The 25,842-nt window shown below is 36.0% G+C and overlaps 1 protein-coding gene across 2 annotated transcripts in view; it reads right to left on the bottom strand.

Moving 5' to 3' along the window:
• 2010106E10Rik (RIKEN cDNA 2010106E10 gene) overlaps nt 1-24,820 on the bottom strand; it is a 63,070-nt gene extending 38,250 nt beyond the window's left edge. The window contains exons 1-4 of one of the 2 annotated variants that reach the window (NM_001168590.1): nt 24,675-24,820; nt 22,116-22,221; nt 7,511-7,702; nt 4,782-4,905 (exon numbers count right to left, since the gene is read on the bottom strand). In NM_001168590.1, the coding sequence (NP_001162062.1) occupies nt 4,782-4,905; nt 7,511-7,702; nt 22,116-22,221; nt 24,675-24,747 (495 nt within the window). In that variant the 5' untranslated portion in view covers nt 24,748-24,820. The remainder of the gene's footprint in view (nt 1-4,781; nt 4,906-7,510; nt 7,703-22,115; nt 22,222-24,674) is intronic. The other variant, NM_026333.4, reaches the window with a different exon arrangement.
• Between the last annotated feature and the right edge of the window lie 1,022 nt (nt 24,821-25,842).

Raw genomic sequence — 25,842 nt, 5'->3', positions numbered from 1 at the left:
AGAACTTCCTGCATCCCACATCACCCAGCAGCCCCAGCCCTGGGCAGGATATGAGACCCCATTTGGAGGAAATTGTTTTTTATTTTCTATCGAAGTAGTTAACCCCATATTTCCTAAACTGCATGTTCCCACCAATAGGGATTTAAAAAAAAAAAGGCCATGACCAAGCACACTCATGAGATCAATTTGGATTCTTAAACATTATTAAAGAATTCTTACAAAACTGTCTTAGTGGGGCTGAAGGGAGGATCTACTTGTTGATTTAGCAAAAAAATTGTGAGTAATTGTCTTAAGAGATAGACTCTCAGTGGCAAACTCAGACATTTAAATAGCAACTGGGAAAAATGCTTAGCTATCATATGTGGCCTTAATACAGCAGATTTAATTTTTAAACTTTTATTATCAGTTCATGTAAAACAAATTTTATCATGGTCCTAGATGAATAGTAATGTATTTTCTAATAAACCTTTGATTCAGGAATCTTTAACCATGGTAAAAGTTCCTGAATAAATCACTATTTTTTTTCTGGTAAAGTTCAGGGTGCTCGCACTCTTACATGTGTAGCCCTGCCCCGCAGAAAAACATTATTTATTCATTGAACACAATCATTGGAAGGGTAAGTATTTGTAAACATGGAAATATTATAATGATGTTTCACATCACAATTTTACCTTCATTTAGCATATTTCAATAACACTATCGAAAATTGGAAGCTAAATAATGTGTTGATACTATTACAAAATGTTTTGATATTCATCATGGATTTAGTCTTATGAGATTCAAAAATGAAATCAACAAAGAAATATTTATTTTTAACTAGATCGCTAACATGCCTTTAAGCAATGTTCTATCTTTTCTTTTGTGATTACAACATAGAACAGATAAATGCAGGCCCTGATTTTTAATTAAATGAACCTGTATATTTGTATGGAGGAGTATGTGAAAGTTAGAAGACAACTTGTTAGAGGATTGGTTCTCTCATTTCTCCATAGGCTAGTGCAAGTGTCTTTAACCACCTTACCTGCTGAGTTCCTGGATTAATCCTATAATGTGCAAATTCTTGATTTTTTTCAAGGCACAAAGCCCATCTTTGCACAAAACAAAATAGAGTTTTAAATGAAAATGGAAGTAATCATAACGCCTAATTTGGCTGATTGTTGTTTTCTGCTAAGATTATATGTTTATGGCCTCAGTGGGAGATGATGTGCAGTGACTTGATATGCCAGGGTGGTGTGATACCCAGAGGATGGCTCCCTATTCTCAGAAAGGAGTGGAGGGGAGGACTATGGGGGGCTGAAATCTGGATATAAAGTAGATAAATACATTAATTAGTTCATCAAAATAAGAAATTTGCCAAAACAGAAAAGACTATAAGACAGTTTGCCTTTCACCAGAGCATGAGATTGGTTTTGATGCTTTAAAAAAATTCACTATGATTTTTTGCAATTTCTTTATTGATAAAACAACACAAAGTGAAGATATGAAAAATCATATTCTCTTTACAGCTAATGAGACTCTTCAGTGTTTTTAGACTTCAGTGTTTTTGAATATTGGATGCATGGTTGCTTCATACCTATTATCCCAACACAGGAGGACTACCTTAAACTTGAGGCAAATCAAGGCTACAAAGTGAGACCCTGGCTCAAGAAAGAGAGAAAGACCAAGAAGTTATCATGGCAAAGGGACTATTTTGCCTTGATAATTTACATAATAAATTTTCTTTAGAAATTCAGAATTAGGTCAATCACAGAAGATAAAGTTTTAGTTATTTATATATCAATAAAATGATAACTAATAACCTACTTGATGCAAAATATATGCAGAGATATAACATATTGAAAATGCAGCAATGATCTTGAGTTTATAGAAATTTTCACAGAACTGTTTATAATAGAGAAAGATTACTTAACTATTTGAAATGATATTGATTTATAAGGAGAAAGTAAGTCATCATAATAGTATTTTGTATATAAGGAGTATTTTACTTAATTAGATATTTTCATATATTATTGTTTTAGGATTTTATTATTGTGAAGAAACACCACGACCATGGCAACTCTTATAGTGGAAAACATTTAACTGTGACTGGCTTTCAGCTTCAGAGTTTTAGCATGGTGAACTAGTGCTGGAGAGGCAAACATAGTGCTGGAGAAAGAGCTGAGAGTTCTGCATCCAGACGAGCAGGTAGCAGGAAGAGAGAATGCCATGTTGGACCTAGCTAGAGCATCTGAGAGCTCAAAGCTCACTCTCAGTGACACACTTCTTCCAATAATGCTACACCTACTTCAGCAAGGCCACACCTCCTAATAGTGACATTCCCTACGAACCTATGAAGGCCATTTTCTTTCAAACCACAATTATCTAGGACGTATGATTTCCTGAGCTTATCTTACCATCTCTTAATTTGAATTTACAATTTGTAAATTTAACAAATTTGACAACTGAGAATGTCTTGTGAGTATTAGTACCAAATTTTAAAAATTGAATTATTCTCATTAAGGTTTTTGGGAGACCATTTCTCCTTAAATATTGCTATTTTATGCTTTAGTCTTTCAGTTGCATCACTGTTTATTCTATGACCATCAAAACATATTCATTTTCTGAAGCTATAATAAGTACAATATGCCCCAGTGTAGTTACTGCAAATCTCATGGATGAAAATGATTCAAGTATATTTTATTCTGTGGCAAAGACTCCAGCAAGTAAGCTTATTTTAAAAGGCAAAAAATTAAAGTTACTTATTATCAGAATATAATCCCCCCAAATAACCAGCAAACACAGTGGTGAATTCCTGGAGGACTAAATTATATAGCATATACACACTTGGCTGTCAAAGGGTCAGAATATGTTGAGCTTTCTAATTATAAGCTCATGCTCAAATTATAACAATTTTGAAAACCACTTTGTGCTAAATGTAAAGATATGGATGAGGTTGGTTAGAGAAGAGCTAACAAATACAAAATCTTACTCTATTAAATTGAAGTAAGTCAAATAAAAAATAATATGGACATTTCAAGGATTTTGTGTTTATATTGTGATGCTAGCTAAATAAAGAAATCACCAATGGAAAACTATATTTAATTCAATAGAAACAATTTGGTATTTAGCATCTGAGAAGTCATTTTTTATCAAAGGCAATATTTTAAGTGTGCAATTAGAGTATAATATATCTAGACAACTTTCTTTTTTTGAAAACATTTCTTTATAAAGTGAATATAGATACATACAACGTGTATATTGGGCGTCCAGGGCACAGGTCAGATCATCCATCACTCCAAGATCTATTCATTGTCTAGACAATTTCTAAACAGCTTAAATCTGTGAAAGTCTCCCAGTTCTTTATTAAGGAGTTACCTGATGTAATCAATTTCTACTTTTTGAAGTATCCAAACTGGCAAAGAATTTTAAAAAGAAGATTGTGCTATATTGGGACAGACATTGTGGATCATTTGAGGCTTCCCCAGACAGGGAACTGTTCACAGCACTTGAATATAAATATTTAGGTAGACATAATAACAATAGCAAACCTCTATCCACAGAGAGATAGGAAAGGAAAAAATGTATATAATAAACACCACCTAGAGGACAAGCATTTCATGTGTTTCTCCTCATAAGTTTTACCCATACTCAGAGTGTACATAGCACATCTTTAAAAGATGAAAGGGAAGTAGAGAAAATGAAATCAACTCAGAGATTTGGAAACTAGATAGGTGACAGATGTCACTATAGAGGCTAAAAACAAGTGAATTATCAAAATGGAAAAGTGTGTTATTGCATGTTAGGTTTTCTAATTCATAGTTTCTTCCTACAAAACAAATTATCACTTCAAGGGAAAAACAGCCAGTCAAAGCCATTTGACAAGTTTAGAGATTATCATTTTGGAGATATCAACAATATTTACATTAGCATGTTCATCCAGAGTAGTTTAATCTTCTTTTTTGAAAAATGTTTTGGAACATATCTTTAATGCTACTATTTTAAAGTTCAAATATTTAATTTATTTAATTCTAAGTAGAAAATAACTCACCACAAATCCTCCATTCAACAAATGTTTAGGTTAACCTTTTAGGGTTTCAATGTTTAACTGGCCTTGATATTAAGATGGTACCAGATCAGACACATAAACAGAACCATACTCAGCTTGGGGTTATTAAATTAAATACAGTTTGTACTTCTTTAGAATACAAACATCACTATTAGCACATTTAAAGATAAATAAAAGCTAACAAAGTGATCACTTTGTGGCACTTTGTGATTTGTTTGAAGAACACTATTTCTGACACTCTTATACGTGTGGTTTAATGTGATTGCAAGGTCCCTTTTATTCTGTATTCAGAGCAGTTCCTAAAATACATTGAGCCCAAGATTTCCACATGACTTCTTTTAAATGATCTGTGCAATTGGAACTGTATTGCTAGATATGAGATTTTAATATCTAGACCAAATTCTTGGCATTTTACTCCTCTTTGTTGCCCTCTTCTGGCAACTTTTGTTATTTTATTTTATTTTTCATATATTTCAGTTTTCTCCAAGTGTGCCTTTGAAATCTGTTTTAACTTGATTTTGCCTAGAGGAAATGATGTATAGAAGAGATAGAGACCATCTCCAGTGTCACTGCTGCAGGCCTGGCCTGTACTCTATTGATATTTGATATATAACCTAGCAACAACCATCCCATATTTGTGCAATTTTATCTTTTGATAACATTTACTTTTAACATTGCAAATCTCTGCTTTCATTCTCTGTGACATTTCTCTCTTTGATGTCTTCTGTAAACTTACTTTATTTGACAAATGAGTTTCAGTGTTTACCTCTCTTTGATTAGGTTGAGGAAGATTCCTATCAGTACCCAAACCATATGCAGAATTATGTTGAGGTCGAAGTTCTGACATACTCTTCTCCACTCTGCCACATAAAAAAAAAATGCAATTCAGTTAGGATAAAGCATTCACATAACTGGCTATAAACCAATGTCTTAATAATATTTTTTGAGAATACACATCAAATGCCTCCATTTTAAGACTATACTCAAGAAAAAGAATTGATAAAAGCTGCAATCTATAAAATCTATTTTATGATCAAGGTGCTTTACTTCATCTGATTTTATACAACATTGTGCTGTAAAAACCTTCAAGCATATTCTAAAGTCAAAGGAAATTTTTAACAAGTATCCATATCTCTCCCATATTGACTCAACCACTAATATTTTATTGCATATATTAACATACTCATATTTATACATCTATTTCCCTATGGAACTATTAATCTATCATATTTATTATGCAATTGAAAGTAAATTTTAGGAACCAGGATATTATACAAAGAATTTCACTGCATCATTTAAATATTTTAGAGAGCTTGCTAATTGGGTGTTTTAAATTCAATTTACAGTTAAGAAACCTAAAGCCTAGACAATTTGGGAAAAGTTCCTGGGCAGCCTATTTAGGGATTTGTGGGGGAAGAGAAGTTAACCCTACTCAGGCTCAATAATCTTTTCATTTTCCACTAATTTAAAGAATCTCACAGAATAGAATCAGAATTATCTTGTTGATTCACAGTTCAGATAATAAAAGAGCTATAAAAAGAAACTCAAATTAAAAATCACATTAAGTTTAAAAAAAGAGTAGTTTAAGTATTTATATAGAAAACCCATGAATGACCTTCAATCTTGTCAAGACCAATACTATTTTGATAAAATCTGTTTTGTTAATCATTCTAAATATCATTAATTATTTCATTTAAATCTCAGAATAATGAAGAACAAGATAGAGAAACTCTTCTTTCTATAAATGAGGAAACAGTGAACTTTGGTTTACTCAAAGTCACAGAGTTATTAAAAGAAAGAGAGTTGGAGTACATGTTCATTGATTAAGTACTTTGGAATAGGGGGCCTGGAGTTAAGTGCTCAGTGGTTTAGAGAACTTGTTACTCTTTGAAAAGACCCAAGTTCAGTTCCCAGCACCTATGTTGGACAGTTCACTACTGTCTATAACTTCAGTGTCAGGGTCACACATTCCCTATTCTAGCTTCTGTAGTCATTCACACTCACATGGTACACACAGACACACAGACACATAGGTAACAATGATAAATCTAACAAAGAACTTTGGGATAGGAAGATTACAGAGAATATTACAATGACCTACATAGGTGTTACTTGTAATTATAATGCTTGGTTAGTGCCTCAAGGAATTTACTGCTTATATTAACTGATAATATGAAATTCTTCATATTTCAATTTACAAAATTATGTTGGTTAATATTTATTATATATACCACATACATAAATGTATGAATATGCATGTATACATATATACTATATGACACCTTAAAATATATGGAATAATGGCACAAAGATTGGAACTCTAAAATGACAAAATTGTTGGTGAGTTTAATCTTACTCTTTCTATAGACAAATATCCATGGCAGTTCAAACTGCTGATTTTGTTGGAATTTGAAAGCCAACACATCAATATGAGGCAACCAGTATCAGACACTTCCCATTTAAAACTAATATTTCAATGTATCCTCATAATGCTTGGAAGGAAGGTAACATTATCTTGTCATGGAGGAATAATGAAGTAAAGTAGTTGATAATTTTAATTAACTGATAGAAAATTGATGAGATTATACATGGATATTTAACCCTCACAATTCTAAAGTTCAGAAGCACTGAAAACCATAAAGGATAGAGTTTCTTTTACATAAAGAAATAAAGGTAATGCAGCAAGGCATACCAACTTTAACACTGTTTTAGCTAGTTGGATTCAGTTAGCACAGCATGAAATTTATGCCTAGTAACCAGACTCAACACCACAACCTTGTCCAACTTATTTGATATTTCTATGCCTCAGTAGTCTCATCAATGTTTTATAGGGTTGATGAGAGGATTAAATGAATTGCTAGGCATGAGACACTTGTAACTCATCTTGATATGCATAATAAATAGTCTGTACCTGATTGCTGCTTTTAGTATCATTGCCACGATCTCTGAAGTGAGTAGGCCTGATTATAAACATACCTATTTTGTAGATGAAAAAAATTAAAGCCTAAGGACATTAAATTAGTTAAATAGGACAGAGTGCCATTACAGCCAGCACAATCAGATTCATCTTATGGTGTCTTGGATAATGCTGCTAGTATGAGAAAGTTGGATGGACTGGCACAACCACCTCTGATCCTCTATTCCCACACTACCAGAAAAGACTGTGTGGTATATACAACCACTGCCTTGGTAGAAAAAAAGCACCAAAATGGGATGTATTGCAAGTTAATTTGGTTTTTATTTGGAAAGGGGCTTTTATCTTTTTCTCTACTGAAATCCTAAACCAAATATGTGTGTTTTAGAAATAATGCTGAATTACAGTGTTAATGGATAGGAAATAAACCATACACATTACATGCATAGTAAGTAGCATTCAATATTTCTTGATACATTTATTGGTCAAGTGAGTGAGAAAAGTGAAAAAAGACATACTACTTTTCTCTGAAGTACTGAGAAATCTCTTACCTGTGATGATTTCCATTCTTCTTTGACTTCCCTTTACAGTAATGGATAATCTGGATTGCCACACCAACGATTATGGCCAGTGCTATTCCAGGCAATGTTGCTACTAAAACCAGGTCCAGAGTGTTCCAGAGTTGATCACATTTCTCCCCCATGTACCAGTAGTCTCCCCATTGGCCTCTGAAATTTGGACATCTATGTAGGGATAAAATAAATGTTTCACACAATAGGGGAATACAAGTTATCTTGTAAGAGTGAATCAAACTTTTCATTGTTGGTCAACCATGAGACTTCTCCTTAATCTCTTCAGAGATTTACATCATTCCATTTTTCCACTTGAGTGAGTGCCCTAAACCTACAAGTTTTGACACATTGAGTAATCATACTAAAGCTGTGGGATTTCAGGATTTCCTAACCATCAGCTAATGAAAATGCCACAATTAGTACATAAGAACAGGGAGAGAAGAAAAGCTGTCTTAAGTGTGCTTTCAAAATTATCCACAATTTGTGCACTGCTCCTACCGGCATTCTACTTTGACTACTTCAGCTTTCTGGCTTCTGTTAAAGAAAAAAAAAAGATTTATACCCAGTATAAGCTGCCAGTCCCATAGAGGGCAGGCCATGTTCCTCCTACTCACTAACTTCTTCAGGAAAGAATACAAGTTAACAGACTAAATGTACCACACCACAAGAAATGCAAGAAGAAACAAGAGAAGAAAATAGGCTGTCAGAAAAATATGTCTGCCCCCATCCTTCCCATGGCTCCAGAGTTTCCTTTTTATTTTTATTTTTTTGATAGAAGTGACTCATTTGTGAACTACATGTGTTTCATAAGTCTTGGGATGCAGCCAAATAATGTGAATATGGCTCTCTGGTGCATAGACTAAAATCTGGTGTAGCATACACACCCATAGAAATGTCTCTGGGTTAGTGAAGTCAAGAGAATAGGATTTTTCATACCTCCCCTGGAATTGACTAGAGGAGAAGTTTGCTGGGCTAGTGTCTTTAGAGATACTGCCTCCAAAAGACTGATGTGAGATTACCCAGTTGTACAATAAAGGCAGTAATTAAGACAAGCTACTTGCAGCCTTCTTGTGTTGTTCCTAACACTAACTATAACTGTCATGGTTGACATGAAAGAGCTAACTCAATAGTTATAAACTTTTATAGCACCAACTGTCTGTGATTCTTTTTTAAAAAATCTGTCAGTTACAGCCTAATAGTCATCTACTAATAAGATGTGCCTTTTAGTATGCAATATACCTACACCAATTTAAAGAGGTCAAAGAGTTGGTGGTTGTATATGGGATGGATCCCTGGAGACTGCCCCATCCTATGTACAACCGCCAAACCTAGACACTATTGTATATGCCAGAAAGACATCAATGGGAAGAGAGGCCCCTTGGTCTTGCAAACCTTATATGCCCCAGTACAGGGGAATGCCAGGGCCAAGAAGTGGAAGTGGGTGGGTAGGGGAGAAGGGTGGGAGGAGGGTATAGGGGACTTTTAGGATAGCATTTGAAATATAAATGAAGAAATATCTAATAAAATTTGAAAAAAAGAGGTTAAAGAACAGTTTTCTTATATCTTAAACACCTGCCTGTATTTCTTCCTTGGAAAAGACTTTGGTGAGAATATATTTCCTTACCTAGCAGTAAATCCCAAATGAACTATCTATCTTACAATATTTCACTCATTCAACATGTATTGACTATGTACTAAGTATTATTTCTGATATTTTAATACACTACTGAATAAAATAAAATAATCCATATTCTCAGTTGACATAAAATGTAGGAGAGAGAGAGAGAGGTAGAAAAAAGTAAGCAAAATTAGTAATTTATCTTCCATGCTTAAATTTGAGAAGTGCTATGGGGTTAAGTAAAGTAGAAGTGGCTAAATGGGGTTGATACCATTAATATATTCTCCAACTAACACTGACCTTTTAATATACAGCTTCTGGGAAATGGGACTTTAAAATAGGGGTTATGTCAAAATATAGAATAAATATAAAACATTTGTTATACAGCATAATGAATGTATTTAATGATTCTATAGTATCATCTTGAAAACTATTAAGAGTAAATATGGTGCATATGATAATTAACTAGATTTAACCAAATTGTAGTGACTATGTATTTTTTTATATTTTTTATTAAGTATTATCTTAATTTACATTTCAAATGCTATCCCAAAAGTCTCCCATACCCCCCCCCACTCCCCTACCCACCCACTCCCACTTCTTGGCCCTGGTGTTCTCCTGTACTGAGGCATATAAAGTTTGCAAGACCAAGGGGTCTCTCTTCTCAATGGTGGCCGACTAGCCCATTTTCTGCTACATATGCAGCTAGAGACATGAGCTCTGGGGGTACTGGTTAGTTCATATTGTTGTTCCACCTATAGAGTTGCAGATCCCTTTAGCTCCTTGGGTACTTTCTCTAGCTCCTCCATTGGTGGCCTTGTGTTCCATCCAATAGCTGACTGTGAGCATCCACTTCTGTGTTTGCCAGGCACCTGAATAGCCTCACAAAACACAGCTATATCAGGGTCCTTTCAGCAAAATCTTGATGGCATATGTGATGGTGTCTGTGTTTGGAGGCTGATTATGAGATGGATTCCTGGGTGCGGCAGTCTCTAGATGGTCCATCCTTTCGTCTCAGCTGCAAACTTTGTCTCTGTTACTCCTTCCATGGGTGTTTTGTTCCCAATTCTAAGAAAGGGCAAAGGTGATCACACTTTGGTCTTCGTTCTTCTTGAGTTTTTGTGTTTTGCAACTTGTAACTTGGGTACTCTAAGTTTCTGGGCTAATATCCACTTATCAGTGAGTACATATCATGTGAGTTCTTTTGTGATTGGGTTACCTCACTCTGGATAATACCCTCCAGATCCATCCATTTGCCTAGGAATTTCATAAATTCATTCCTTTTAATAGCTGAGTAGTACTCCATTGTGTAAATGTATCACATTTTCTGTATCCATTCCTCTGGTGAGGGACATAGCTTCTGGCTATTATAAATAAGGCTGCTATGAACATATAGTGGAGCATGTGTCCTTATTACATATTGGAGCATTTTCTGGGTATATGCCCAGGAGTGGTATTGCTGGATCTTCCCGTAGAACTATGTCCAATTTTCTGAGGAACCGCCAGACTGATTTCCAGAGTGGTTGTACAAGATTGCAATCCCACCAACAATGGAGGAGTGTTCCTCTTTCTCCACATCCTCGCCAGCATCTGCTGTCACCTGAATTTTTGATCTTAGCCATTCTGACTGTTGTGAGGTGGAATCTCAGGGTTGTTTTGATTTGCATTTCCCTGATGATTAAGGATGCTGAACATTTTTTTCAGGTGCTTCTCAGCCATTCGGTGTGAATATATATTTAAAAGTCCCATGTTTTACATAATAAATTCAGAGATTCATTTGCAAAGTAAATGAATGAACACTTATATAAAGATTTCATTTCATAATTATATTAAGAAATAAAGAATTTTACATACTACTCAAAACTACTGTGTGAAATACAAAGAAATATTTGAAATGTTTAGAACTGTAACTGTTTTAGACTCTGCTCTGAAATAACATTTCATTTCTTATCCCTAGCTTCATAGTGCTAAACACAACCTAAGACCTCATTTTACTTAACCTATCAAAAGCAATTAACATAGCTGACCACTCTCCCTTCATTGAATTTTCACTTGGCTTCCAGAACATTCTTTTATTTATATACTTTTCCAGTTCATTGTTTCTCTCTAAATTACCTTTCTTAGTTTCTTGTCTTCAGCAATCTACTTAAAGTTTGGTCTGTTTCATGAATAACATTAATATTTTTAGATTTGTATGCTTACCTTGGAATACTTGTGGAATCTAGGAAACTAGAAAAGACCAGAGAGAAGAGAAAGAGAATGGAATAATGGACCACAGATTATGTGAACTGGGGAATAGGGGAAAACAGGTTTAGGTGGAAAAAGGAATGGAAGAAAAAGACAGAGAAGAGGGTAGGAGAAGGGATAACTAACAAGAATGTTTGAAGAGCCAGGCATGCTGGAACATACCTTTAATTAAGCACTCCAGTGGCAGAGACAGAGACAGAGACAGAGACAGAGACGGGGCAAGGGCAGGGCACGGGCACGGGCACAGGCACAGGCACAGGCACAGGCAGGGGCAGGCTGCTGTCTGTGAGTCTGAGGCTAACCTGGTCTACATGGTGAGTTTCATGCCAGCCAGAACTAATAGTGAGACACTGAATAATTAATAATAATAATAATTGAAAAAGTTATATAGAAATCTATTACACACACATGAGAGGTGAGAGAGAGAACTTAAATGAAATTTTCATTGAAATCACCCTTTTACAGAGAATTATGCTATTTCTACAAGCCAAAGGTTGCCAAGTTAAAAGCCCAGTGCCAAGAGTGGGATACCTCCCCTCTGGTTGGTGCTCAGAGGTGACCTAGAAAGTCCCAAAACAGGTTATCAACATTGCATTTTGTGGCCAACCAGAACTTATTGGTAAGACTTTATTATAGAATAAACCATATCCTTTCACCACAGGACATAGAAAAATCAAGTTGATGCTTATTTGGAATCTTCTTCTTTGCTGGGTCAGTTTCATAGTATCTGAAGGTATAGTGTAAGCTGCTATGGGGGATAAAGTCATCAAGAGTTTTACCTAGTTGTAAACTTCAACAATGACAGGTGTGGCAGAATATGTCAGTGGGTACAAGAGTCCCAGATGCTATGGAAGTAATGCACCTTGTTTGATTGTATTTAAGGCCAAGCCCACAGTTGAAGACACACAACTAATACTAAAATCTGGCCAAGAGCTCATGATTAGGGAGCTCACAGGCCCCAGTGTGAATCTACCATTCTTATTTTGATAAATGGATACAGCATCAAACTGTCCTCTGTATTAAAATCTCTATGCACAGATTAGTATACATCTAACTTACCAAATACACATCTGATAGTAGGTTACTAATTTACAGTATATAAACAACTAAAATGAAAACCCAAGAATCAAGAAAACAATTTAAAATGAGATACAGAACTATGGTTCTCAAAAGATGAAACACGATTGGCTCAAAAATACTTCAGTATAGATAACCATCTAGAATAAGCAAATTGAAACTACGTTGTGATTTTATCTTTACCCCAGTCACAATAGCCACTCATGCGCATACTCAAAGATCTCTACAGCCTACTATGGAGGTACTTGTTCATCCATGTTTATTGCTGCTCTACCCATAGTAGACTTCCATCAACAGGTGAATAGAAAATGAAAACGTGGTATACTTGCACAATTGAATATTATTCAACTGTTAAGAAAAAGTGAAATTTGTAAGTAGAATGGATGCAACTAGAAAAAAAAATCCTAGGTGAGGTAATCCAGACTCCTGAAGACAATTTTTAAAAAATGTTTCTTAGCTATTTACATTTCATCTATGAACTTGTCCAGTTCTGCAGACTACTTTTAATTGGGTTGGTTTTCTCTTTTGACATTTAGACTTTTTTAGTTCACTTATATTTTAGATACTAATCTTCTATCTAATGCACAGTTGGTGAAGGTTTTTCATTGTTGTAGTAGTTTTTGGTTTTGTTTTCTATTCAGTAGGTTGGCAATGGCCATTTCTTTGCAGTTTGACTGTTAATACCCACCTGGCTACAGATGACAGAATAGGAAAATTAAAGAATAAATTATAATCTAAAGTAGACAGTCTCAGTGCATGGTGATACATACTTGTAATCCCAGAACTCTGGATGCAGAGACAAGAGGTCACAAGCTCAAGGCTATCCCGGGATATATAGCTAGATTTTGACTCTCAAACAAGGAAATAAAGGATTTCCCCTCCCTCGGTTTCTTAAATGACTAAGAAAATGATGAATGAAGGAGTCAAAATTTAAATTCCATATTATTTCTTTGAGGGAAAGAATGAGAAGAGAAAATGTGTGCTGGCTCCTTTCTTAGAACCAGAACAGCATGCAAGGACTTGGGCTATCTGGGAAGAGAAGAATAAGGAGGAACATAAGACTCAAGTGAAACTCACTCTCTCTCTCTCTCTCTCTCTCTCTCTCTCTCTCTCTCTCTCTCTCTCTCACACACACACACACACACACACACACACACACACTCATACACACACTCATACACACAAGCTTTGCTTTTTGCCTGCCAACTAACCCAAGACAAAGAAAAAAACAGAACACATGAAAATATAATGAACGGTCTTCATGATCAAAAAACAACAGCTGGTCAAGTTTATACTCTCCAGAAATGTTAGATACTACAAAAGCTTAAACATTTAGCTCCCTGAGAATCTGCCTGGATGATTGGTTGCTGGGACAGGGAAGAAATGAAGCAGAGAAAATAGTAATATTATTGTACATCTATCCCTAGACATCATGATCATAATGGCTGTCAAATCTAAGGAAATATTACCCTTACTTAATGGATTATCTTGGGAAGGAGGGAAGCATGACCAATGATCAGGATCTTCCAATACAAGGACAATGCCCATGGGAAAACAGAGGATGGAAGGAAGGATATTTTGCAAAAATTGAGCATTCAATGGCAGTACTCCAGCCTTTCAAGGGTATGATAAAGCCATTTTTATAGCTGCAATGAAAAATAGTTGTTACAAAATGTCCCTTGGTAATTTGTAATCTGTTTTCTTCTCCGCTCTTTACCCTGATAGTAGGCCAGTATGTTTATTGTGTGGGCATGGCTACTGTGTGCCTGGGAAATAGAAAATGTGGCCAGGACAGGGCGTGACTTGTCACAAGACTTGATAGGAAAAAGAAGCAAATAAAAATAAAAGTGGCAGGAGGGGTAAAGGCCAGTTAAGATAACAAGAAAGCAGATGTATCATGATTTATTTTCTTCTGACAGCCTCAAATACAATCTTGGTAGTTTTATAGGAGGAACTTAGGTCCAAATAACAATTACAAGAATGTGCCCCCCAGAGAGGGAGAAGGGCTTCCATATTCCAGCATTGCTGGATGGTAAGCCTAAGTTTTCCTAACTTGACATGCTTAAGGGTAGGGCCATGGTTGCTTCAAATTGATGCCTGCAAGGGGTAACCAAATGCCTTACATGATTGTGATTAAATCTCTTCAGTTCTTGAAAACTAGGATAGATAGTCTGTAAAGGTGGACATTACAAACTTCTATGGGGGAATTTAGACACAAGGTCCAGGAAGCAGGTTCTGGCATTGGGAGGGAAAGCAAGGCAACCCCTGCTGCCAGGTATCGGAAGCTTTCAGGTGGATAGCTCAGAAGGAAAGGCCATAAAATGAAGTATCGTGGCGTGTTATAAACTGCCCACAGCATCTTCCAAAGTCCTGAATTACCATTGAGAAAGATGACTGCAACTTTGAGACTAATGACTGACTACTAGGAACTAAGTATTTCTTATTTCTGTTACAATACCTAACATTTCTCTGGTACAGGGGGGCAGGGGGAATCCCCTCCCTTAGCTTTTTCAGCACATCTTTGAATTAAATACATAATATTGAATTACCTTCATTTGGGAAAAAGAATGCATATTCCTAGCTGATATCATCTGGTTCCATTAGATACATAAGCACACACACACACACACACACACACACACACACACACACACACACACACACACGTATTATGAGCATATGTGTGTGTGTGTGTGTGTATAAAGTTAATACTCTGTCTTAAAACATACAAGCTATCCTTTCAGGGATTATGTATATAGTTTGCTATTAATTCTTAGTGAATGACCATTCACTTATACATAAAGTAATTGATTATCTACTTCAAGATTCAGGATCTTGGACCATCTACACAATTCCTAGGTATGGTAGCTTCATCAGTTATAACCAGCTTAATTTCAGGCAACTTGCAACATTATATACAAACCTTTCAAATATCAGGATGCTATGGCTTTTGCTGTCTTCTGTATGGCTCCTAGGCTATATATTTGCTCTTCAAATTTTTCTTACAGAGATAATTACACAATTTGAGAATTGCCAGGTAAGCCACTAAAATTAGAGGTTACCTGTGTGGCATGAATTAGGCTTTGAAGTAAGGGTAAGAACAAGGGGTACACTTGGCTTTTTAGTACCAGCTGGGAAGAGGAACTGAGGCTAGTTGTACACTCTTATAACTGGAGTTTCTAATAGTGCCTACTACAGACAGAGTCACTGAATCCTTGTTCGCCACAGTGTGAGCCATATTACTCATACATTGGGTAGGTAAATGCCTCATTTCATCACCTCCAATATGTTATAAGGTAGACCTGTAAGTAAGTTGCAGTCAATATACATAACAGGCCTTTTGTGTCATTTTCAATAGTTATTGACTCCCAAGATGTAGTTGTTTTCTGTGAAACTGTATCACCCCCACCCTGCCTCTAGTGATTTTCCCAGCACTTACAGTCTGAAAAATTTAAGAGGGGTTGACCTGTAAACCAGGAAGTGCTTGCTATACAGAAGTTTGAACAGTGAGAAGCAAAATATCAGGACTTACACTGTAGTAAAACTCACTATTGATGCTACCCATATTAAGAGTAAAATTAAAAGACACAACAGCTAATGGCCAGAGTTGAATGGCCAGGGTAGTATGGCTGCTAGTACCACATGGGCCTGGGGTACTGGTTATTTGTAATAGCCATTCTACTAATCAATAAATATACCAATTGCCCCAACACTCTGGATGGCATAATGACATATAAAATATTTTAACTACACTTCCCAGTTCAGAGGTCATTAATATGGAAGTGTGGCATATTAGTACTTGCCTCTGATTAACAACAGACTGGATATTCGTTATGTTGGGCATGATAAGCACTATTGTGCTGGAGCACTTTGTATCTACTATGTAACTCACAGAAAGCAGAGATAGAAGAAAAAATAAAACACACTTCTTAACCCGAAACCCATGGAGCTGGAGAGATGACACCGCAGTTAAGAGCACTTGCTTTTCTTGAAGAAAACTGGGGTTCAGTTCTTGGCACCTCTGTGGCAGCTCACAACCATCTGTCACTCCAGTTCCAACTTCATTTTTTGGCTTCTCTAGGTACTAAAAACCTGTTGGATATGCATATATGCAGCAAAATACTCATATACATGAGATAAAAATTAACTCTTTAAAAAATAAACAAATCCAGTGTTGGAAAGATGGCTCAACAGTTATGAATACTGGCTTCTCTTCCAGAGGATCCAGGTTCAATTCTTAGCACCCATATGGCATGTCACAACTGTCTATAACTCAGGTTCTAGAGTATCTTATACTCTCACATAGATATACATGCAAGTAAAACACCAATGCATAAAAAATAAAAATAAATCATTAAGAAAACAAATACATAACTGCCATTGGTCAAATTCATCTTGGATTGAATTCCTTGAATAACTACTAACCAAATTAATTTTTCTTGTAGCCACTATGGGTGGTTCCTTATGGGAGGTTGTAAGTTTTGGCTTTTGATACAAAGACCTGTGGCCAAGGTATATATGCAAGTCTTACACAGGAGAGTTGACAAATAGGCAAATGTTTCTATTCTGAACACAAAAAGCATTATAATCATTATATTCCTTGGATGGGTCAGCTAAGTTTTGCCAGAGTCTAAAGAATCTCCAGCCTTTGTAATGTTTTCTGTTGATCTTGTTGGACAATAGAGTTCTTGTCAAAGCTTACACACTGAATGTGTCAAAGAAAATACATTGGAATACTATAAGTGCATTCTCTTTTTATTCTTTTTATTTATTTCTTTTATATTTTTACTTTTTTATTTTTTTCATTTCCAAATTTTTTTAATTTGGTATTTTTTTATTTATATTTCAAATGCTAGCCCAAAAGTCCCCCCATACCCTCACCCCCAATCCCCTCCCCTACCCACCCACTCCCACTTCTCAGAAGCATATAAAGTTTGCATGTCCAATGAGCCTCTCTTAACAATGATGGCCGACTAGGCCATCTTCTGATACATATGCAGCTAGAGACATAAGCTCTGGGGGTACTGGTTAGTTCATATTGTTGTTCCACCTATAGGGTTGCAGACCCCTTTAGCTCCTTGGGTACTTTGTCTAGCTCCTCCATTGGGAGCCCTGTGTTCCATCCAATAGCTGAATGTGAGCATCCACTTCTGTGTTTGCCAGACACCTGCATAGCCTCACAAAAGACAGCTATATCAGGGTTCTTTCAGCAAAATCTTGACAGCATATGCAATGGTGTCAGCATTGGAGGCTGATTATAGGATGGATCCCCGGGTGCAGCAGTCTCTAGATGATCCATCCTTTCGTCTCAGCTCCAAACTTTGTCTCTGTAACTCCTTCCATGGGTGTTTTGCTCCCAATTCTGAGAAGGGGTAAAGTGTCCCCACTTTGGTCTTCATTCTTCTTGAGTTTCATGTGTTTTGCAACTTGTATCTTATATCTTGGGTATTCTAAGTTTCTGGACTAATATCCACTTATCAGTGAGTACATATCATGTGAGTTCTTTTGTGATTGGGTTACCTCACTCTGGATAATACCCACCAGGTCCATCCATTTGCCTAGGAATTTCATAAATTCATTCCTTTTAATAGCTGAGTAGTACTCCATTGTGTAAATGTACCACATTTTCTGTATCCATTCCTCAGCTGAGGGACATCTGGGTTCTTTCCAGCTTCTGACTATTATAAATAAGGCTGCTATGAACATAGTGGAGCATGTGTCTTTCTTACCAGTTGGAACATCTTCTGGATATATGCCCAGGAGAGGTATTGTGGGATCCTCCGGTAGTACTATGTCCAATTTTCTGAGGAACTGCCAGACTGATTTCCAGAGTGGTTGTACAAGCTTGCAATCCCACCAACAATGGAGGAGTGTTCCTCTTTCTCCACATCCTCGCCAGCATCTGCTGTCACCTGAATTTTTGATCTTAGCCATTCTGACTGGTGTGAGGTGGAATCTCAGGATTGTTTTGATTTGCATTTCCCTGATGATTAAGGATGTTGAACATTTTTTCAGGTGCTTCTCAGCCATTTGGTATTCCTCAGGTGAGAATTCTTTGTTTAACTCTGAGCCCCATTTTTAATGGGGATATTTGATTTTCTGGAGTCCACCTTCTTGAGTTCTTTATATATATATTTATTTGTCAATTTGTCAATTTGTCAATCTTACATTTGTCAATTCTCTATCTTACAGCACAAGCCATTGCTGTTCTATTCAGGAATTTTTCCCCGTGCCCATATCTACAGGCCTTTTCCCCACTTTCTCCTCTATAAGTTTCAGTGTCTCTGGTTTTATGTGGAGTTCCTTGATCCACTTAGATTTGACCTTAGTACAAGGAGATAGGAATGGATCAATTCACATTCTTCTACATGATAACTGCCAGCTGTGCCAGCACCATTTGTTGAAAATGCTGTCTTTTTTTTCCACTGGATGGTTTTAGCTCCCTTGTCGAAGATCAAGTGACCATAGGTGTGTGGGTTCATTTCTGGGTCTTCAATTCTATTCCATTGGTCTACTTGTCTGTCGCTATACCAGTACCATGCCGTTTTTTTTTTGTTTGTTTGTTTGTTTGTTTGTTTTTTATCACAATTGCTCTGTAGTAAAGCTTTTAGGTCAGGCATGGTGATTCCACCAGAGGTTCTTTTGTCATTGAGAAGAGTTTTTGCTATCCTCGGTATTTTGTTATTCCAGATGAATTTGCAAATTGCCCTTTCTAAGTTGGTGAAGAATTGAATTGGAATTTTGATGGGGATTGCATTGAATCTGTAGATTGTTTTTGGCAAGATAGACATTTTTACTATATTTATTCTGCCAATCCATGAGCATGGGAGATCTGTCCATCTTCTGAGATCTTCTTCAATTTCTTTCTTCAGAGACTTGAAGTTCTTATCATACAGATCTTTCTCTTCCTTAGTTAGAGTCACACCAAAGTGTTTTATATTATTTGTGACTAATGTGAAGAATATTGTTTCCCTAATTTCTTTCTCAGCCTGTTTATCCTTTGTGTAGAGAAAGGCCATTGACTTGTTTGAATTAATTTTATATCCAGCTACTTTACTGAAGCTGTTTATCAGGTTTAGGAGATCTCTGGTGGAATTTTTAGGGTCACTTATATATATATTATCATATTATCTGCAAAAAGTGATATTTTGACTTCTTCCTTTCCAATTTGTTTCCCCTTGATCCCTTTTGTTGTTGAATTGCTCTGGTTAGGACTTCAAGTACTATGTTGAATAGGTAGGGAGAAAGTGGGCAGCCTTGTCTAGTCCCTGATTTTAGTGGGATTGCTATAGCTGCATTCTTAATCTGATACATTATTTTATATTTAATTTTAGCTATCTTTCACAGGCTCCATCCTGTTGGCCAGCAGATGCTATGTACTCTACCACCCCTGCCAATATGTTATCTAATAAGAATTATGCCACAGTATTACCTAAATGTATGCAGGATGGCATACATTTACCTTTACAATTTGCTACTAAACATTTACTGTTCTACCCATTTCCTAAATATTGCTATTTTTGCTGTTATCTATATAGACAGTGGAATCTTAATACTTTTTATTGGCTATTGTCTTGAGTGACTGCCCTCTGATCCAAGCAACTCCATTCCCTTACAAAGGATTACTTCAGTTGGGCTTGTTAACTGTTGCATTCCTCTCACAGATTGTCACAGGACTCTCATCTGAGTGTCTATGTTTACACGAACGCCACCTTAATTGCACATGACCCCATGGAGAGCTAGAGTATATAAGCCAAGAAAAACTAGTGGAGAGAAGCCCCAGCTATGTTACTACAGGGAAGCTCTCTTCCCTACTGGAGAAAGGCTTTCCAAGTACATCCTCTTGAGGGGAATTATCATGTAAATAACCCCTCACCTATGCTCTGTAAGGAAGCCCAATAAACTCATTGGTTCTCCACTGTGAACTTAGACAGAATTGTGCCTTAGCTCATCATCATGACTTTGGGAGTAGGGTATTATGTCTCTCCCTGGGAGACTTTTCTTATCAACAGATGTTTTTCTTATTCAAGAGATGATAAGACACTGATTTGGTTCCTGTGGCTTTTGGTGGAATAAACTGATTTTTTTTTTAAATTATCACAACTGCTGGGATAGAGGGAAGGAGTGTAGGAAGAGCCAGCTGGAATTGTGGAGGGGTCTTTGGGAGGTGGTTTGGAAGCCTAGTGCTGTGGAAACTTCCTGGAAAGTATGAAAATTATTCTAATAAGGATTCCTAGTAGTGGGGTATACTGAGTCTGAACTGGCCATCTCCTATAGCCAGGCAAGGCTTCCAATGGTGGGACTGAATTGCATTCAGTTGAGCTGTTGCCTAAGGGAGTCACATATCTCCAAACTGCTCAGGCTGTTGCTAAAACAAAGGTTTGATTGCTATCTGCAAACTGACAGTTGGTTCCTATTGCCAAGAACAATACCCACACAAGTCATTGAGCATGGAAAAGTCAAGCTGGTGTCTACATAGATCCTTCATCCCTACTTTCTAGTCTCCTTGGTATGGGAAGGTATTCTGAAAACTACTGAAAGATAAGCATAAACACCAAACCAGGAAAAAAAATATGGCCAGCAATCTGTCCTTCCTGCTCCCGACCTCCAGAACAGTTGAGAATATATGTGCATGCCATCAGGGCCAGCTTCAATGACTTATTGTTTAAAATCACTTTTCATTGTTCTTAGTATGAGTTCAGTATTTTGTAGTACTCAGTAAGTACTTCTATTCAGTGATTGGTTCATTGAATAAACCCTTATAAAGAAGAAACCTAAAATAGTACATGTACGGAGATGAAAGAATATTCATTTAGAATTACTAGAGCATAGTCTATCTGCATTTTCCAACTGTATACTTTCTTTCAAACCTCAGTTCCCTTGCCTGTAAGTGGTTATGCTATTGTACATTTTAATTATTTGCTCCTTGGTGGCTATACTCTTTTTAGTTTATGAGGCAAGCTTTCTTATATATATGATAGCTTTTCTTCCAATCACTCTCATTTTTAGGGTTAGAAAAATAGAAAATTTGTTTAAATTTTTAAAAAAATGCTTTAATAACTGGAAAAAAGAAAGGCTGTCACATGTCATAGTATGTCTAAAGTATATTTTGATTAACAAACAAAAGATCATTATTCATTATTGAATAAAATGATACACACCTAATTTTCCTTGCTTGTTAGAGTAATAAAACAGTTTACTAATGAGTATATATAATCTAGCTATAAAATGTCTGTCTGCAGAAAGCAAATCTGAATGCTATTAATCTGATAAAATCAAAAGAAACATCTCATTTTTAATTTTTAAAATGTAAGTATATCTTTATAATATTTTAGGAAAAACATAAACATTGTCCTATGTGCATTGGAGCTATTTCATATTACATTATTATTTTAAAGCGTTACATCATTGCATATATGAAAGAAAGAAAGAAAGAAAGAAAGAAAGAAAGCAAGAAAGAAAGAAAGGAAGGAAGGAAGGAAGGAAGGAAGGAAGGAAGAAAGAAAGAAAGAAAGAAAGAAAGAAAGAAAGAAAGAAAGAAAGAAAGAAAGAAAGAAAGGAAGGAAGAAAGAAGAAAGAAGAAAGATGAAATTACTTACAATATACCATGTTTTCTTTTTCTAGGACATAAATACTACTTACTTGCAGAAAGGCTTGCCATCCTTGCATGCACAAACAATAGACTCTGGGCAGAAACCTGTTGTGTTTCCTAGACAATTGTTAAAGTCTTTCACAGATGTACAGTTGGCTGTAAACAGTAAAATTCAAAAAGCATTTTAACAACAGAAAATAATGTTTCAAATGTATATACTACACATATGCAAAGTTCTAAATGTTAAGAAAATTGTTCATGTGGGAAGGAGAAGGTGGGGACAGACATGAGAGTGGAAAGGATGGAATTATCTTTTCATTAAAGAAAAAGAATTTTAAAATAAAAAAATAAAAATAAATGTGTGCTACTTTAAGATTTTCCAGATATCATATTGATAAGGCTAGGCCTTAAATTTTAAGATGAATATCCAAATATCATTTTCTCATAATAGTTGATTCTCTTTATTTTGAAAATATGGTTTTCTGAAGATCCAGAGCATTATGGACAAAAGGACATCTAATGTTCTTTTAGAGCAAATTTGAGCATGCTCTGGAAAAGGAACAAACCCAGCATATGTAATGGTACAGGTAGTAACCAACTGGCATGCTTAACCTCAGTTTATTCTTGTTATCTCTAGAAAAACAACTGCATCCCCTCCCCTTCAAAGAGACAGAAAAGAAAGCAAAAGGGCCAGGAGAATGAATAGAAATATGTAGTGTGTGTGGGGAGGGGAGGGTGAAAGAGAACAAGGGAGGGGCAGAACACCAGGGATGTGAGAGGCTCCCAGGACCCAATGGGAATGACATTACCTGAAATGCCCAACAGCGATGAGATAGAACCTGTAGAGACCATATCCAAGGGATAGACATGGACCCCAGTTGAGGTATGGGGCCACCCACCATCTCAAAAATCTTAACCCAGAATTGTTACTGTCTAAAAAAAAAATGCAGGATCAAACATGGAATAGAGACTGAAGGAAAGGCCATCAAGAGATTGCCCCACCTGGGGATCCATCCCCTATGCAGACACCAAACCCAGTCACTATTGCTGATGCCAAGAAGTGCTTGCTGACAGGAGCCTGATATTGCTGTTTCCTGAGAGGCTCTGCCAGATCCTGACTGAAACAGATGTGGATGCTCACAGCCAACCATTGGACTGAGCATGGGGACCCCAATCGAGGAGTAAGAAAAAGGACTGAAGGAGCTGAAGGGGATTGCAACAACAATATCAACTATCCAGAAGCCCCACCCACCCAATATCTTGTCATGTTTGGTTGGAAGCCTTCTCTTTTCTGAACGGAAATAGAGAGGAGTGAGTCTGAGGAGAGAGGAGATGGGTGGGAGTTGGGAGGAGTGGAGGGAGGGAAAACTGTGGGTGGGATGTATTAAATGAGAGAATAATATATTTTCAATACTACTACTACTACTAACAACAACAACAACAACAATAATAATAATAATAATAATGATAATAAATATCCCCCAACTAGTAAGCCACAGAAAGTAATACAACAGACACTTCAGCTTCAACACATACTGTTTTATCCCAAGGCCTCCATAGCCACTTATTCTGCCTAAGATATGGCTCAGTAACATCCCAATGAGAACAGAGAAAAAGGCTAGTCTAAAAACAAGTGAAAAGCACTTGTTACAAGTCTCAGGTTGCATAAAGCACAAAAATCTTAATCCCGGAAAATGGTGAAACATTTTTATTCTCCACCAGCACAGACACAAAAACAGTTTATAGAGTGAGATTTCAGAATTGTCTGAATCCTGGTATCTGCTTGGCATAGAAGATGTGGGTAATCTAGAAATAAGAGGCTAATAACCTTTTGTGGAGCCTATTTTTCTTGATTTTCATATATATATATTACTAAAAGGAACAAAGAGAAACATCACTAAACATAATGGCATTTGTAAGCAAAACTAAAATATAATGTAATACCTTGGTTTGATTCTCATTTTTTTTCTAATATGAAAGCAACTTCAACTGTCCAAAATGTTCCCTCTAACTTAACATTATAGCAATTCCCACCACAATTACTGAGGCAAATATCGCTGCTTAGTGAAACGTTGGCCACATCTGTTTTTACCAGGCAATGTTTAGAAAAAGAAATATAGTTCTTGCCTTGGCAACAATATTAGATTTTATTTTATAGACAGATATAATTGCTTAATCTATTTCTTTAACCACCATTTTAACGCAATCCATGTGATTTGACTGTATCAAAAAAGTACATAACTAAATATATTGCAGGTTGAATTTTTCTAAAAGTAAATTACAACTTTATGACATTCTGAGAAACAAATTATTAAATGTAAGTGGCCTAAACCAATTATCAGCATCCAGAAAATAAAACCTTTACTTATTTCCCCACAGAATTTTTCACCTAAGAGAATTTTCCCCTAAGAGATCAGAAACAAACATGTTAGCTTCAAAAGAAAAAATCATTTCAGAAAGTAAACAACTCCAATAAAGGAGATACTTTCAAATTTTACATATTTTCAATAACAGAGCTTTTGCCTAGAATGCTGGTTAATTCCTTAGGCTTGGATACTGAAACCCAATTACTTCAACCTATAGAAATAAAGCAAGTAAAATTTTCTTACGTTGTGAGCAATGTGCCATCAAAAACCAGGAGATGAACAGCATTTGAGTCAGCATAAATGTGCAATCTGCCATTATGAGAGAAAAGCAGAACCCTAGGCAGTGTTAACAACTGAACTTAGGTCTCCTGCAGTTTCGATAGCCAGCTGGTGAACTGAGATTGTGAATGGCTTATATAGGAGACATCTGAAGATGGATTTTGAACTTTTCCCTTACAGCCTGTGTAAACTGCTAATTAACTTTTCATTGTAGATTTATTGGTTGCCTGTACTCACAGTTCCTACTTCTCAGAATACAAGTGATTTGGTTATGAACTGTATACTGCTTGTGTTTATTCTCAACTCTGTGCCATTTCCTAAAACTGTTTGTCTTTCTACTAGGTTTCATAATGTTTTGCTATTGCCAAAGAAGAGTCTTTACTTGGAATATATTTCTATGAATACAGTTTTCACCACTGCTTAGAGTAAGAGGTCTTTGACTTCACGGCCACAGGGACTGCTAAGCAAGAATCAGAAGACACAATTGTGTAGTATTGCCAATAAGAAAAAGAGAAATTAGAAAAAGGAATAAAGGCAGAAGCAGATAAGGAGAGCTGCGAGGAAGAGAAAATAAAGCAATGAAGAGGAAAGTATTACCCAGGCAGCAAACTCACATGTAAGAGGGTTAGGACAGTTTTCACGTTCATAGGCAATACTGAGAAAAACGAATATAGTTTCTGGCTTGGAAAACATTTTAGGATTTATTTTCTAGACAGATGTAATTGCATTGTTTATTTCTTCAGCCATTACTTTAGAGAATATTTTATGTGCCAATTCCTGTTTGGAATCTCGTTGTTTTACTTTAATTTTGATCCCTGATTTCCAGGTACCAATAAAATAATGATACTAAGAGCTCCAGGTTGAAACTTCTTGTTACCATGAATAAAAATATGATATCCAGTAAAAGCATCATTTACTTGGTGTACCCTGATTCAATATAATTTATATATTCTGAACAGTTTTATTTAATATTTTAAGAGCAAGCTATTTATTTTATAATACCATGGCAATTAAATGAGTACTTTATGGTATTATTATGCTACTATAAAATATAAATACCTATTTTGAGTATAAGCAATTTTATTTATTTGGATCTATTATGGTTAAAGTCAAGGTCTTATATGCACATAGT

The sequence above is a fragment of the Mus musculus genome, chromosome X (genome assembly GCF_000001635.26).
Source record: "Mus musculus strain C57BL/6J chromosome X, GRCm38.p6 C57BL/6J".
NCBI lineage: Eukaryota > Metazoa > Chordata > Mammalia > Rodentia > Muridae > Mus > Mus musculus.
The sequence above is the reverse complement of the archived record's forward strand: the minus strand, read 5'-3'. Positions and strand labels throughout refer to the sequence as shown.